The sequence below is a fragment of the Nymphaea colorata genome, chromosome 3 (genome assembly GCF_008831285.2).
Source record: "Nymphaea colorata isolate Beijing-Zhang1983 chromosome 3, ASM883128v2, whole genome shotgun sequence".
Lineage (NCBI taxonomy): Eukaryota > Viridiplantae > Streptophyta > Magnoliopsida > Nymphaeales > Nymphaeaceae > Nymphaea > Nymphaea colorata.
Genome location: NC_045140.1, coordinates 20,327,791 through 20,344,506, shown reverse-complemented (window position 1 = coordinate 20,344,506; position 16,716 = coordinate 20,327,791). Strand labels below are relative to the sequence as shown.

The window sequence follows — 16,716 nt, the reverse complement described above, 5'->3', positions numbered from 1 at the left end:
CGTTTAAATATATCAGAGCATGTCCGATTTGGCACGTATACTTTCATGTCGTGCGTGTGTGGGAGCACGAGCCCGTTAAAACTGAGCGTGCACTTTAAAAAAGGGAACAGCTCGCTAGCGTTGAGGCGGACCACACAGGAGGCCCCAACGGAGAGGGCTTGAGAGGGGGAGGAGAAAGCGGGCCCACATGATTGGGAGCCAGCTGTCCCGTTCTCAACGGTGAACGGACCGAGCAAGGCGGGGCCGGAGGTTTGGCGAGAGCTGTTCCTTGCCGCGCTGGGGCGCGGGACGCATAAAGGGGGACGCCTCCCCCTCCTCCCCTCTCAGCCTCGTTCTCTCTCCCCTTGCTGCATGAGCTTGCCGGAGGCGTTCGTGGAGGCCTGAGCAGGACCCCCACGACGTAGAGAAGAGAGAGGGCCAAGCCTCTAGACCGGAGTGCATAGTCGCCAGACTATGCACGCCATCTAAAGGCGGTGTAGCAACCCTTGTTAGCCGAGGAGGAGGAGGAGAGGAAGAGCGAGTCATCGTCCTTCTTCTTCTTCTGCTGCTTGAATCTCTAGCTCTATCTCTATCTCTATCTCTTTCTAGCGAGGTTTTGCAGCGCGTAGCCTGAAATTGTAGAGGGACGATGGCGGACGGTTCGAGCAACAAGGCGATCAGCCTCGATGATATCAAGAACGAGGCTGTTGATCTCGTGAGTCCTTTTGCTTTCTTCTTGGCCGATTGAAGTTCAGCTAGATTTTGTGCTAAAATTGTCTCTGATTTCAACTGTTTCTCTTTCTAGAGTGAGAGAAAGAGGGACACTCCCGTCATTCTCTTCCAAAATTATATACTACTGTACATAGTCTTTAGTTTTTCTGTTCTATAACTGTCAACCGGATTTGTTTACTCCGTGTTTCTGCCTCATGGAAGCTCCGTCTTTCGTAGACATACAGATCGTAAGCGAGGCTGCGAGACACGACACGGTTTTTTTTAGGATCTCTTTTTTTTTAATGCTTTTAAATTTATTTTCGATATTGCATTCACAATCGACTGATCGAGGCAAGCACGCAATCAAGAGTTCCTTTTCCACAAAAGGTTTTACAGAGATTTCTTCGAAAGGGTTTTAGATCGGTTCTTGATTTACTTGATTTTTTATTTCTTTCTTGTCAGTTATTTATCATGTATTTTAATTTGTGCCGGATTCGTGAATAGAAATCTTTTCCATTTTATCTCATCGTATCGTAGATCGTACTTCACGTGGACCTCTAGTGGCGATCCGTTTATTCTTCTTCCTTCCTCGTAGAAAATGCTCCGTCTTAGTTGTCTGATCGCTGCTTTGTTGATCAGAAAAATAAGTCACGAACTGCTTTTTTTTTCTGGTTATTAATTCTTTATTACAAAACTGCATTATTAATTTAACTAAATTTATAAATATAATCTATTTCCATGTTATTTGTTTCCATATTACTTCTAAATTTTTTGTTAAGGCGGTGACTGTTGAATTTGAGGGGGAGATTATTTTAAGCGGCCCGAATTCTTGGGCGCGGCTCACCTGGATGTCGTATAAGGTTGCACCAGGTAATACCCCCGGATCGGGATTGTGAACCTTTCTCTGTTTAGAGCCGGTGCATGACCTGATGTTCACCCGTAACTGTGAGTGAATGCAGATCACATGTGAAGGTTTGCTAGGCGCAAATCCAAATCCGGCGCGCTAACGTCGGCATCTGGATAGGATCTGAAGAAGATTAGTTGAAGCTGAATTCTTTTTATATGCACATTACACTTGAAATGGTTAAAAACGTGTTATATATTTGCATGTACGAAGTATACCTTGAATCGTTTTTCATCCGGATCCACAGGAAATTTGACTCTAAATATTGCTTCAGTCCGTCCCTAACCGAAATATAATCTGAATCTGTAGAGCGAAATTAATCTTATGATCTCATGCTAATAATCCAAATCCGGCTTAAAAGGGAAACCAAAAAATGCAACTCGTTCTTTCTTGCAATTTTGGACAAATAAAATAGTCCTTTTCTTTACATTAGAAATTAATATTTTATCTTATCTTCCGTAACGTGTCCTTGTTTTCGACAACGTTTGAGGAATAGGATCTCAATTTAATAGAAATTAACTTGTTTTTAGTAGGAACCGTCAAAAATAGATGCAAGCATCATTATCTTACCAAAAGTCTCTTTATAAAATGTGAGTTTGTTTGGAGCTGTATTGTGGAATGGAGGCATTTTTGGAAGAGTATATCTTTTGGCTTTTTTTCTTAAAACTAATCATAAATAAAAAATGTTCACGCCTACAACTTTATCAACATAAATTTGTGCATCATTATCATGGAGATTAGGTTTTATCAAGCCAAACAAAGTCTGACCGTTTATTGTGAAGCCCTCACAAAACTATGATTTATGGATGAAAAAAACAAAACATTTTTGTTGATTCTTAAGTTTTAAAACATGACAATTTTTGAGCTTTGTGTTCTGAAACGCATTTCCGTAATTTATGTTTCAACTAAGGTGATTGAGGTTACAAAATCGGCGAACCTTTTCTTCGACGAATAAGCTATAAGAGTTGTTTTCTACAATTATCTATATGATACAACTTTTTAATGCTTTTTAACACTAAACTTCATGCGCGGACAATCCAAAATATATGAACTAATTTGTAGTGTCAAAATAAAACATGAACGACTTTACAAAACGGAGAATAGTTCATGGGACTGCGAACGTACCTTGCTTTTTTTTATACTAGTTCTTTATCCATTTAAAGAAAACAAAATTGAAGGACTAGTCAACGCCCATTGCTTGTGTCACCTCCATTCGACTTCTTGGTACAAGCCCTTTCGCACGGTTCCGGCACGAGAAGGAAATTTTATTGTTTCCCTCATCCTTCTATTCCATTTATATCTCATTGTTGGTTTCTCATTTGCAACGTGAAACCGTCCTCATCTTCATATCGTATGGCCAGGAGCGAATCCCCATCGAGGAGGTGTTCGAGCAGCTCAAATGCACGGAGAAGGGTCTCACTAGTGCCGAAGGGGAACAGCGTCTCCAGATCTTTGGCCCCAACAAGTTGGAGGAGCAAAAGGTTGATCTTTTTCCTCTACGCTTTTCAGTCGTTCTTAGTTTTCTTGAAATAAAGGAAATTTACCAAGCAAGTAGGAAAGATCAATAATTCTCCTTTTTTCGGACTTCCTCAGGAAAGCAAGCTTCTCAAGTTCTTGGGCTTCATGTGGAATCCCTTATCCTGGGTGATGGAGATAGCTGCGATCATGGCCATTGCTCTAGACAACGGGGGGGTAAGTTTCTTTCTCAGTCATATATGTGACAGCATGTGATTTCATGGCTCACTCAACCGCTTTAGACGTCTCATATGTTGCTATCTGGCATGTAAAAATTTATGTGTGGGACTTGCTTTGTCTTGAAGGCCATATAAGGTACATGGACGAATAATTTACAAGCATGTGCTTTTTAAAGGAATAACAAAAACGATTCATGTTTTGAATATTTCCCCGTCAACAAGGTAAAGTAGCCGGCATGTTCAACGGCTGGTCAGCCTTCCAGACCTCATATTCATCATTTTGTCAATTGCTTTGGGGCGGGTATAAGCATAATAAGCTATTAAATGAGAATTTTTGAAGCTAAGCGCTTAAGCACCTGTTTGAAAATATTCAACTTGAAACTTTATTAAGTAGATGTAAAGAAAATTGCTATGCTTTCCATTTCGGAGGAAGAAGGCATGTGACGCGCCTCCTCTACGCCATGAAAAGTTGATAAGTTGTCGTGATTTGCATATGGAAGGCAACTATTTTTTTGTCTGGTGCCCTCTTATAAGTACTATTTCCTTGTTTAGCCTCGCATGAAATGACACCAAGTCAGTTATTCTTGACCACCTTGAACTTGAAAACCTTTAAAGACCCACTTAACCTGACCTACAGCCACGTCGCCCAAGTTGGCCAACTTCGAACTAGAAACCTGATCATGCCAGATTTTGCTTCTCTCTCTCTCTCTCTCTCTCTCTCTCTCTCATATTCATGGGAACCGCGGACTCCAGTTGCAGGTCCATTAACTAATCACATTCTTTTGGCAGGGCGAGCCTCCAGATTGGCAAGACTTCGTGGGCATTGTTGTTTTGCTCTTCATCAACTCCACAATCAGCTTCATTGAAGAGAACAATGCCGGGAATGCAGCAGCCGCCCTTATGGCGGGTCTTGCTCCGAAGACCAAGGTAAGAAAAAAGAAAGTAATAGATAAAAAAGAATGGAATATGGAAAAGTGATCCGCCATTGCTAATCAATATGTGCTTGCTGGAAAACGTAAGGTCCTTCGAGACGGTAAATGGAGCGAGCAGGAAGCTGAGATTTTGGTGCCTGGGGACATCATCAGCATCAAGCTTGGTGACATCGTGCCGGCCGACGCCCGACTACTTCATGGTGACCCGATGAAGATCGACCAATCCGCACTTACCGGCGAGTCTCTGCCCGTGACCAAGAACCCGGGGGAGGAGGTCTTCTCCGGCTCGACAGTAAAGCAAGGAGAGATTGAGGCAGTTGTCATTGCCACTGGCGTGCACACCTTCTTTGGCAAGGCCGCCCACTTGGTCGACAGCACCAACAACGTTGGCCACTTTCAGCAGGTGTGCATGCATTTCTTTTACGACCGGCTTGCCATAGAATTCATTGCCTTCGATGCCGTAGATTGGTTGTAATGGAAAACGGTGATGTTCTGACGCGTGATCCTGTGCATGCAGGTTCTTACGGCCATTGGCAACTTCTGCATCTGCTCAATCGCTCTTGGCATGATTATTGAGGTCCTGGTGATGTATCCCATCCAGCAGCGTAGGTACAGGGATGGCATCGACAATCTACTGGTGCTCTTGATCGGAGGGATCCCCATTGCCATGCCCACCGTCCTCTCAGTGACAATGGCCATCGGCTCCCACAGGCTGTCTGAACAGGGCGCCATCACCAAGAGGATGACGGCCATCGAAGAGATGGCAGGCATGGACGTTCTCTGCAGCGACAAGACCGGCACCCTCACCCTTAACAAGCTCACCATAGATAAAAACCTCATTGAGGTACCATAACATGTTTATGTATTAGCAATTTAGCATTATATCCAATTGGACCCCGTAACTGTGGCCTGCAAAACATAATGAGGCCTCCATGTTGATCAGCAAAAAAGGACCCAAGAGTTTTGGGCTCAACGGCCAACCGACACTCCTAGCTCAACCCTTTCGAACTGGCCATTGAGCCATTGAGCTTAATTCTAAGCCAAGTCTTTCTGTTTATTGCCTGGGAGTGACAACTTTTGAGATTGTTGGGCGATTGGTTGCAGGTGTTTGTTAAGGGCATGGACAAGGATACGGTGATGTTGCTAGCGGCAAGGGCATCTAGAGTGGAAAACCAGGACGCCATCGATGCTGCCACCGTTGGAATGCTGGCAGACCCCAAGGAGGTATTGGCTTATGGAGTCCACAATCTTTTCTCTCTCTTAGTTTTTTTTTCCTTTATTAAATCAGACACGGTCTTCCAGGCTAAAATCATGAAGCGCATAAGCAAATTATGCTCAGTCCTATATGACTTGGTCTTTTTCTTTACTAAAATGATTTGAGTGGCTTGTTCTGATTTATATTATAGGCACGAGCTGGTATCACTGAAGTCCACTTCTTGCCCTTCAACCCGGTCGACAAGCGTACCGCCATCACGTACATTGCCCAAGACGGGACCTGGCATCGTGCTAGCAAAGGTGCCCCTGAGCAGGTGGGAGAGTCCACTCCTCTCTTATGTGTGATCATGATTCATGATATTTCCAAGAATTCTATAGGCTTCATTTTCTCTTTTAATGGGGACCTCCTCTTTCTAAAACTATTCATCCTTGTACTGTATAGAGAACTTAAAAGAAGCCGTCCTAATTTTCATTTGGGAAACAGAAGCCTATGCAGCTACCGTTTCAACTAATATGCACCTGCGAATTGTTCTCCAGAAGGGTTTATATTCTCGTTAATTTTGAAACATAATGCAGCACTAATAACTGATCCTCTTAGCTACTATTACCTCTTAATTCCTGCTATCGTTATTAACTATTTGGTTGCGTTGAACCCAACAGATAGTGGAGCTCTGCGACCTGAAAGGCGAGGCAAAGAAGAAGGTGCACTCCATCATTGACAAGTATGCTGATCGCGGTCTCCGGGCATTGGGCGTTGCAAAACAGGTCTGCCCGGCAACCTTTCATACCGCCTTGGTCTTAAAATCGAATATTTTATCCAGCGAATATTTTGAATGAAAATGTCTTGGATCATCGGGCGGCCAGGGGCCAATTTGTGCGATCCCCGTTTCGGAATCTTGTCTGACTTAGACTAAAGTTCTATGAAACATTCGAGGAGGCGGTCTTGGTCCCACCATTGAAATAAGCGTGTACATCGGCCCAAGCTAGAGCGCAAGCAATATGTTGAAAATCTCCATCAAGTTAATGTTACTTGGAGAAAAAGCATATGTTGAAAACCAACAAGAATGTGCAAAAGAAACCGGTCATCTGAACTGCTTTCTTTGTAACAGTGTCCTCCCTGTAATGTGCATGCAGGAGGTGCCCGAGGCCAACAAAGAGAGCGCCGGGGGTCCATGGCAATTCGTGGGTGTGTTGCCCCTTTTCGATCCTCCCAGACACGACAGTGCGGAGACGATTCGCCAAGCTCTCAACCTGGGCGTCAACGTGAAGATGATCACAGGTGACCAGCTCGCGATCGCCAAGGAGACCGGGAGAAGGTTAGGAATGGGCACCAACATGTACCCATCCTCTTCTCTGCTAGGCCAGAGCAAAGACGAGTCCATTGCTGCTATCCCCGTCGACGAATTGATTGAGAAGGCCGACGGCTTTGCTGGGGTCTTCCCAGGTGAGTTGCAAACACAACGCACCCGACTATCAAAATGATTATGTGGTTTCGCTCTTTTGAGTTTGTATGAACTCTGTGCTTGTTTTCGTCTGTTCATGACAGAACACAAGTACGAGATCGTGAAGAAACTGCAGGAGAGGAAGCACATCTGTGGTATGACAGGCGACGGTGTGAACGATGCTCCTGCCCTGAAGAAGGCTGACATTGGTATTGCGGTTGCGGACGCTACTGATGCAGCTAGGAGCGCATCTGACATCGTCCTAACAGAACCAGGCTTGAGCGTCATTGTTAGCGCTGTCCTCACCAGCAGAGCAATCTTCCAAAGGATGAAGAACTATACTGTAATATCTCTACCCTCTCTAATAATCATTCATTGCCCTTGGATTCTGTATTTGTGTGAAATGCTTGCACAACACACTAATGTGTTTTTTTTTTTTTCCAGATATACGCCGTATCCATTACAATTCGTATAGTTGTAAGTACCAAGGCCACTGAAATCTGCCCTAGTGTCGCAGCTAATTTCTATATTGATGCCTAACATCAGCTATTACGTTGTTTCCTTGGACTATGGCAGCTGGGTTTCATGCTCATTGCTCTCATATGGAAGTTTGACTTCTCTCCCTTCATGGTTCTGATCATCGCCATCCTCAACGACGGTAAGCAATCCCTCCCTCTCTCTCTCTCTCTCTCTCTCTTATATGTGCCTTCGCATGCATTCTCTAACCTGTTCCTAATTGAGCAGGCACGATTATGACGATCTCAAAGGACAGAGTGAAGCCCTCGCCCTTGCCGGACAGTTGGAAGCTCAGGGAGATCTTTGCTACCGGCATCGTTCTCGGAACATACCTCGCGGTCATGACCGTCATCTTCTTCTGGATTGCCCATGACACCGACCTCTTCTCCGTAAGTAGTTGGATCCTCTAATTCGGCGCATCAAATGGAATGACGTCGCATGGCATTGAAAAGTTGAAACAAAGCAACAATCTTCGGCAGAAATAAGATGAAATATGTTGCTAATCTCCAACCTTGATACGCTTTGGCAGGACATTTTTGGGGTTAGATCAATTAAGGGTAACAATAACGAGCTGACAGCCGCCCTCTACCTCCAAGTGAGTATAGTGAGTCAAGCACTCATCTTCGTGACACGGTCAAGGAGCTGGTCATTCATTGAACGTCCTGGTGTGCTACTTGTGGGAGCCTTCTTCATTGCTCAGTTGGTAAGTTCCTCTGGTTTCCCTTCTAGGGCTCAGAGTTAACCCTTCAAGAACACCACGTAGCGATGTGCAGTGTTCCGTAGTTGTAGTAAGCCTAAAACAAGGTGCGTCACTGGGCATCTCATATTTTCAATGTGATATACTAAGCTGCATCTTTTCTTGTAGATTGCGACGCTTATTGCTGTCTATGCCGACTGGGGCTTTGCAAGGATCCAAGGAATAGGGTGGGGATGGGCAGGAGTGATCTGGGTTTACAGCGTTGTCTTCTACATTCCTCTCGACATCTTCAAATTTGCCGTCCGTTACGGTTTGAGTGGAAAGGCTTGGGATTCACTTCTTCAGAACAAGGTACATTTTCAAAGGAGAAACATGGAATAACTCAAACAGTTGTTTTGTTGTTTTATATGTCTTCTTTTGTTAAGTTGGTTCTATGTTAACCGTGTAATTAATTCTGGTTTTTGGGCATGCAGACTGCCTTCACAACCAAAAAGGATTATGGAAGAGGAGAAAGAGAGGCCCAGTGGGCTCTTGCTCAGCGCACCCTCCATGGGCTTCATCAACCAGATACATCCACCAACGCCTTTTTCAACGATAAAAGCGACTACAGGGAGTTGTCGGAGATCGCAGAGCAGGCAAAGAGGCGCGCTGAAATCGCAAGGTAAGGACCTAACTAACAAAAAGAAGGAATGCCATCTGCACATAGTCGCCAACTGGATCATTCTGTGAGCGAGTGCGATCTATGAAAGAACAAAGATGGATGTTCATCAAACCTCTAGTGTGTGAAGGAACACCTTGCTTCATAAGGGGGTTACACTGGATCCCACCCACTGTTACAGTCTTAGGGTTAAAATCACTTCCGATTTTCTTTGTAAAATTCGAACTACTTTCCTAGTTCTCTCATCTTACGCGTTTCAATCGTATACCCTTTAATTGCAGGTTGCGGGAGCTCCACACCCTTAAAGGACATGTAGAGTCCGTGGTGAAGTTGAAGGGCTTAGACATAGACACGATCCAGCAGCACTACACCGTTTAATCAAACAAGCGGCCTCGTTGATACAATTGCTGCATAGTGGACGGTGGAGGAGGGAATTGACGATCATTTTGTTTCATTTTTCTCTTTGGTTTTGCCTTCAAACTGGATGTGATGTAGTTACCGCAATAACCAATGAATTTCATCGGTGGCTGGGTTTGGGTTGCTCTTACTGATGTAAATGACCTCATCATATTATAGATATATCATTTCTTTTTGTATTACTTCTTCGTACTAGTGACAACTGGCTCAAGTTTTGGGAACAAGAACACCATATCTAGTTCGTTCATAATGAAACAAATTCCTTTTCAAAACTCTTCCGGGATTTAAGCTTTTGCTATCCCCGCTGAAACGAACGGTCCGCCTCGGGACTGAGAAAAACAGTACACTAAAAAGGCGGGAAGTATTCGGAAAGGAAACAATAAAACTTGCATGTTTGTGTTACAAGAGAAAAATAGTGACAGAAAAATTGATCCTAGAGTCGTGTTTTCTCGCTGCAAACTGAGTTTGATCGCCAAATCTTGGCATTTTCCTGCTCGACAGTTTCTGATTTGCCATAAGATCTTGGATGCCTGCTGGACTTTCTCCAGCAACTCAAGCGAACTAAGTTCTTTTGTTTTTCTACTTTAAGGTCTTCACACCTTTGAATTTAAAAGAAGGTCAGGAATTCAACAGCTGGGTGCATATTCCCCAGAGGCGTTTGAACGACACTCTTCTCTAACCCAGTTTTGTAAAGCTAGGTTTTATGAAAACCAAGCTTTTTAATGAGTTTAAAGCCTTGTTTTTTTTTTTAGGGTCACATATCCAAAACCTGGTTTTCTAAAAGGAGACCAGGTTTTCACTCCCTTTTACACAACCACGTTTTGTCAAAACCAGGTTTTTAAGAAACCCAGTTTTGATGGCAACCAAACACTTAAAAAAGCTGGTTTTGAGGCAAAACCAGGCTTTGCCTCCAAAAATGTGGTTTTGAAGTATCACCCAAACACCCCCTTAATAAGTTTAACGTGTCAGCATTTAATGAGTATTATTATGTGACAAGCAAAAAGGGAAAAAGGAAGCCGCTTGATATTTTCTTTCAGAGCATAAGATCAACGGGGCCAGGTAAGATTTGGTAAAATTTTATATCAGACCTAGGCCTGATCAGGTTACATTTATTCTTTCCGATCTGAGCTGCAGGGAGGACAACCTTACCTTTATCGCATGACTAAATGTAACAAAGAATAAGAACAGATAACTGACAGAGAACAATTTTTTTTTTAAAAAAATGTGAAATTACAGACTAAGTTCACATTCAGCAACCTTCCAATCTCGAGGGCTCCAATCCCAATAACATTGCTCATGAAATTTAAAATGCCTGCCACATTTTTAATCCAACCCAGAATGTCTTACGTCGGATAGTTGCAGTAAATAGCCACAGCCAAGTGAAGGCGAAGAAGCTGCCTTCCATTCTGTGACAGCTTCATAAATGGAGACAGAGGTATCCTTATCCATCGAACTGCAAAATTATAATGGAGCATGCGTTGCCAAAATCCCAATTGAACAGCTCGTGGCCCGCTTTCGTTCTCCCCATTAGGCGCTTCCAACTCTACAAACGCTTCGACCAGAGGAATTTTTTTGGTCCGAAAGGAATGCAGTGATGAATATGTGATCGCCATGAAAGAGGCCCATAATCGGAACATGAACGGAGATGCCACGCTAGGAGAGCGTGGAAGATCACGGCAAACATAAAGAAGAAGACCTTTCTGCCAATCAAAAATTTATAGAATTTGATGTTGCATATCAAATCAACAAAATGAAAATAGAAGTAGATGATTTATCACCATTCATTGCCAAACCATCTGAATTATGAGCAAGTTCTTCAAGAACGGATATAATGATCCCCAAAGACTAAGACCATCAGCATAAAGAATAAATTGGTCATCGATTGCTCACCTAATCATAACATGTGATTTTGAAAGTGTTTCCTCTCCATTCACTATGGAATTAGTCTTCTCCACCGCCACTTATAGCGAAAGGGGTCGGCCTGGGGCTACCCACTTTTAATATACTACCAAGGAATTCTCCCTTCTTCTCCATTGCAAACGCGGCGGAAGAAATACCAGTCATGATTTTAGCAACCCAATTCCGATGAAACCCAAAAATGGAGCAAATCGTGCTCCCAACTTTGCCAATTGGCTCGATTAACTTTTACAAAAACAGACGGGCGCCATAAGGTGGACAAATTTAGGAATCGATATATAAACTCATGAGTAAGCAACATCTAGTTATTTAATTAGCCTAATTACCTGTTGTATATTTGATTGTATATTCAACTCAAATCTCTACCGTATATTTGATTGTCCCGGGTCATGGCAATGTAATTAATTAGCCTAATTACCTGTTGACCTTAAGCTGGCCGCAGCAATAAAAGGTGAGAGACATGTCTCCTAAGCCCACCGTCCAGTGAAGTAAAACCGAGGTGCGTCAGGTTGAAAACCAAAAAGGTGAAAAGACAAGGCTTTTCTGCACCAGCAATTCAAACTGCACTCGTCTTCCTTCCTCACCGCACCAGCTTGACCGCTCCTACAATTATTTGATATGATACAATTATTTGATATGTGACAGACCATCTCCCTTGCATAATATTCTCTTATATATATACATGCTTTCTGATAATGGGGACAAAGCATGTGACTTTCTTGTTGTTTTTCTCAACCAAGTGGGGCCTCATAATCATGTAATTTGTGTTGCAAAGAAGATATATATATATATATATATATATATATATATATAGAGAGAGAGAGAGAGAGAGAGAGAGATGCATCATTTGAAATGGACATTTTGTCTTACAGGTGAGAAATTTTTTTGCCACCATACATCAAGGGCAAACAAGAGAATTGATAGTAATTATTTTGTTCAAGAAGTTGGTAAGCCATTTTTGCCACCATACATCAAGGGCAGCTTCGGTGACCGATTTCATTAAGGGCGTGTCTGAAAGGTGGAGGAGAAAGTCTAAGATGCTCCGTCCCATGATCTCTTGCCGAAGATCACTCATCATAAAGCTCATACTTTGACCTCCTACAATCGTGCCACATCCGAAAAGTTGACAGGAAACGGCATTGACGCGGAGTTGCATGCATGAAAACTAATCTGAGCCTAAGAAAGAATTCTTACAACGGAAGCTCATTCATTGTAAGAAGCAATCCCAATCACTCCACTTCTGTCTTATTCAAAACTCTCACATCTGCACATAAAGGCACTGAGCAGTTGACGCCAAAGTCATGTTAGAAACTTCGTTTTTCCATCAAAACAATTCTTTTTTTCTTTCTTTCTATGAAATTAGCTGCGACAAACTGATTAAACCAGGTTAATTTCGGGATCTTGATGGCGGGCATGGAATGCCAAGAAAGCGAGGAGCGCAGGACTCGATTTATCAAGTTCAATTTCATGATGGCTTTCCACGACTCAAGACTTCCAATAAAAACATGTACACTTCAAAAATTTATTGTCTTCAATGATTCGAAACTCACGGTCACAGCTCTTGTGGCCCCAGTTGGACCGAGAAAGCGCGTGGAACGCGTTTCACGGCATGGACCAAACATTGCATTGTCTCATAATAACCTAGCTAGTTGGCTAGGCTAGAGTCGAGTCCGGATAGTTTGATTTCCGTCGATGCTATGTTGTCGTGCCGCACCTAAGTTAGCGGCCATAACTTATGTCGATGCAGCTTAAGACCCTAGAAACACCAAGAACGAGGATCATCCAATCTTGTTTTTCTCAGTAGTGAGTTGTTAACCTCTCTGTTTCAAGTCGGGCGAGGGCACTAGTTGTTTTCTTCTCCTCGACCTGGTCCCATGTATCGGCTGAACTTTTGAACAGAAAAAATCAATATTAACCCGAAGAAGTTGGATTTCCTATTTTACTGATGGGATGTCAGATTCATATCCCGGATAGTCTTCTTAACATATTCAATTTAGATGACCTTACATCTCACATGTAAGCAGAGGCGAAACCAAGAGGTGAGGGGGCGCATGGGCCTTGGTCCCACCTTTTCTATATAAAAATTTTGAAAAATGGTATCTCGGTCCCAATCAAAATCTATAAACTTTAATTCAGCTCACCTTATAAAAAATTTCTAACTTTACCCGTGCATGTAAGAACTCTCTTGTCCAACTTGAAACATTCCCGTCGGCATCTTTAGAATGCAGTGGAGTCAAATCATGAAAACGTGCCTTTTCGGGCAAATTAATTAGTAGAATGCTTTTTCTGAAATCATCAAATATGTTTGCCTAGATTCAAACATATCATGAACCATGGTTGCGTTGAAAACAAAATAAAGCTACATATCCATCGTATTTTACAAAATTTTAGTCAAACAATTCCACAAATTTCTATTGAATGCCCACAAAAAAAAAATGAAAACACAAGCGCAGTGGTTAGGTAGATGGTCAATTTGGGCGGGCGGTTGTAACAACTGCGAACCAGTCTAAGGGGAATCTGTAAATTCATGAAACACTCACACAGTATTCACGACGACAAAATAGTCCCATAAAGTTTACCATGACGACTTGACTCAGTGGCACGATAATGAGAGGAGAGGAAGCTTGCTTTTCAAATGCACCCAGTGGTGCGCTTCTGAAAGTGTTGTTGTGCGTCCAAAAGAAAAGAGACGCGAAGAAAACGATAGATGCATAAAAATCCAGAAAGAAATGAGCTCTTGTTAAGTCAAAAAAATCAAGTCGGGGAATCTGTTGGTGGTCAAGTCCGGCTCACAAAAAGAGTTCATGCAATTCAAAACGATTAGTTGACGGGCCAAACTTGATCGACCGAATAATTTGTGGGAAATCAAACTTTTTGGCTTTTCTTTTCTTTTTTAATTTCAACTAATCAACTCAAAAACTTTACACTTGGATCTAAGTTAACTACGTTGACTTAGAGCAAAATGGACGGGCAGCACCATTTGGATCTACGGGCGCTGTTCCAATTTTATATGCTTTTCAAAAAAAGAAAAAGAAAAAAATGCATCATAAGGTGTGTCGATGAAAATTTGTTTATTAGTTTGATTGTCATGGGCGCTACTTCTTTAAATTGTAAATTAATTATCTTGATACGTTGTTCTCTACCTAGGTAGAGAAGCAGCCCTAGATTCAGAAATATGAGGACAAGAGGAGAGCTATTTCTAGGGTGAAAGAAGAAAAAAGGTTAAAATCTATTATGAGATTTTACTTTTTGGGGGAGTGAAAGAGAAAAGTAAAAAAAAAAAAAAAGAAGCTGGTGATTATAGTATTTCAATACCAAGGAAGGGATGAAAAATCTAACCCAAGAACAACTTTAACCCTTTTGATATATGAGAAAAAAAGGTGTACTCGACTTGGCTAGGGCAACCAAAGTGTTTACGTGTAAAGATCAGGGGCTGCAACTACTGCGCGTCTGCAGCGAGAGTCGAACTGTGAAGTAGAGTTTGGCAGCACCAAGATTATATCAAAACCCTAAGATTTTAATCTTGGCATCATTAAAGTAGGAATTTGCATCCCCATTCCAAAAGCAAGGCGTGTTTGTTTAACTTGGATTATAGACCATTGGATTTTAAATTCGGACAAGATTCCTCCTCAAAATGTCTTAGGCTGAAATTTTTTTTTTCTTTTCAAGGAAGATGCTCCGCCTTTGCCTTGTAGGCTTGATCCATATCCAAGTTCGTGTTTGATCAAAGACTATCCGCGACTGCCAACAAGAGAAAGAGCTCTTTCTATGTAGCAAAGGGCTTGGATTGACGATGTTGGAAATTGAAGAATGTTGGTTACAATCAGCTGGTGCGTTCTTGTCGGTAAACACAGTTTGATTATTAAAAAAAAGTAGTTTCGAGCCATTTTTAATATAAAAGCCAAATGGGTCGTGTCACAAAGTTTACCATTCATTTTATCTAACAAATTACCTAACATGGACTTATATATAGACATTCTTACAAGTCTTTAAGCGGATACCAACCATGCCCTTTGATAACATTTTTCGGAAACGTTATTTTGAACTAAATATCAAAGTTAGAAAAAAAAAAAAGTTGTAAAAACAAAGTCGTATGATTGTCTTAGGCGTGGGGAAACTAAACGTCATTATCTCTTGATAACAAAGCGAGCACAGTCAAAAAATCAGATGGTAACGGGACCGAACCCATCGCCCAATCGTCAAACGTCCTTTTCGTACTGGGGTTAAAGCCCTGATGGCACGATTGCTCCCCCCAAAAGGCGACGGAAATGTCAGGAACGTATTCTCGCCGGCGAGAATTCCGGCGGATCAAAGCTGTGCAGAAAGCGCCAAAACCGAAAAGGAATTCTGTTGTCACTCGCTCGGACGGTTTCATTATTTAAGTCACTATAATAAAAAATCATAATCCACAATAATACAAGATATCACCTCGGGAAGCCAAAAGTCGGCAAACTGCTAGCGGTTTGCCGGCGACTAAAAATCAAGTTCTCCAAGCATAGACTACCAAAGAGAAGCCGTTCGCGTTCGGGTCGGACTCCGTATTGGCCCACTCCAGAACGGAAGAGCTGCAGGCGGAGGAGGAAGACGAAGAGTAGGAGGAGAACGAACCGGTTTTCAGGAGGCTCTTCTCGGGTCCGTTGAGGCCGAATCCGCTCGGCCAAGGGACCGGGTACGCGCACTCCGATGCGGACGACGGGCCGGTCCTCTCCTCCTGGAACATGAAGACGGCGTGGCCATAACCCGGGTCGAACAGCCAGTTGTGGACGTCCCAGAAGACCTGAACCGGAACGCCGTCCACCACGAACCGGTCGTTGCCCCTGAACTTCCAGGACAGACGCCTGACCTTCAGAACCGGTTTCCCATCGATCCGGAAGCACAGGCCCGGGTCGTCCGCCTCCCACTCGATCGTGACGCCGCGGGGTTCGCCGTCGCCGAACTTCGCTCTGGCGGAGTAGAGCCGCCTCCCGAAGACGTGCTCCCGCCGTGAAAGGAGGACCGCCTCGATCTCCGGCCGCTGCGCGCGGGTCCTGGAGTAGGCCTCGTGGCGCATATCGCCGACGAGTAGGGCCATCGACTTCCGATCCGAGACGAGGCAGAGGTAGAACCCCCGGTCCGGCTCGGGACCAGATGAGAACTTGGCCTTGGAGAGGTCCCAGAACACCCGAGCCTTCCTTCCCAGAAGGTAGAATTTCTTCGATCCTTTCTTCTTCCAGAAGAACCACGGCTTCATCTGCACCCGGTGCGACACCGACGCCCTCTCCTCCTCCTCTTCGTCGTCTTCGTGGTTGCTGGCGCCGTTCGGATTTGGGTTGACGGTGAAGCTGAGGGATTGGCCGCCCATGAGGGTCCGGCACCAGGTGACGGTGACGCAGCCCAGCTCCGTCTGGTAGAGGCATGTGGTCATGTTCTGGACCATTCTCACTTCTTCTCCTTCTCCGACCCTCTTCCTCTTGACTCTATCCAGCCCGAATCGAGCCGCTAGCACCCGGACGAGAGCCTCCTGACGCCTCTTCTGAACCTCTTCATCTTCCCCAAATGACCATCTTCAATAATGGTGGCCTTCTCTCAGTCGCTCTCAGGATCGGAGAGGGTGCTGCAAAGAAGAAGACGACGACGAGCAGGACCTTCTCTCTC

The 16,716-nt window shown here is 43.6% G+C and overlaps 2 protein-coding genes across 2 annotated transcripts; one reads left to right on the top strand and one right to left on the bottom strand.

The window, feature by feature from the left end:
• Positions 1 to 312: 312 nt before the first annotated feature.
• Positions 313 to 9,347, top strand: LOC116249526 (plasma membrane ATPase-like). The gene is made up of 18 exons (XM_031622640.2): positions 313 to 694; positions 2,956 to 3,075; positions 3,188 to 3,286; positions 4,078 to 4,215; positions 4,309 to 4,623; positions 4,738 to 5,064; positions 5,325 to 5,444; positions 5,627 to 5,749; positions 6,096 to 6,200; positions 6,570 to 6,879; positions 6,982 to 7,220; positions 7,322 to 7,354; positions 7,454 to 7,535; positions 7,622 to 7,782; positions 7,923 to 8,096; positions 8,259 to 8,441; positions 8,564 to 8,751; positions 9,030 to 9,347. Exons 1-18 carry the CDS (start codon positions 629 to 631, stop codon positions 9,124 to 9,126), a joined length of 2,880 nt encoding a protein of 959 aa, XP_031478500.1. The 5' UTR covers positions 313 to 628; the 3' UTR covers positions 9,127 to 9,347.
• A 6,215-nt stretch (positions 9,348 to 15,562) lies between these two features.
• On the bottom strand, positions 15,563 to 16,498 carry LOC116250380 (uncharacterized). Its single transcript, XM_031624009.1, has one exon. The coding sequence runs from the start codon at positions 16,496 to 16,498 to the stop codon at positions 15,563 to 15,565; it is 936 nt and encodes a 311-aa protein (XP_031479869.1).
• Positions 16,499 to 16,716: the final 218 nt, after the last annotated feature.

Coding starts and splice junctions, on each gene's coding strand:
- LOC116249526 (XM_031622640.2), top strand. CDS start 629: ATGGCGGACGGTTCGAGCAACAAGGCGATCAGCCTCGATGATATCAAG. Junction 7,355..7,453: donor CCATTACAATTCGTATAGTT/GTAAGTACCAAG, acceptor GGACTATGGCAG/CTGGGTTTCATGCTCATTGC. Junction 8,752..9,029: donor AGGCGCGCTGAAATCGCAAG/GTAAGGACCTAA, acceptor CTTTAATTGCAG/GTTGCGGGAGCTCCACACCC.
- LOC116250380 (XM_031624009.1), bottom strand. CDS start 16,498: ATGGTCCAGAACATGACCACATGCCTCTACCAGACGGAGCTGGGCTGC.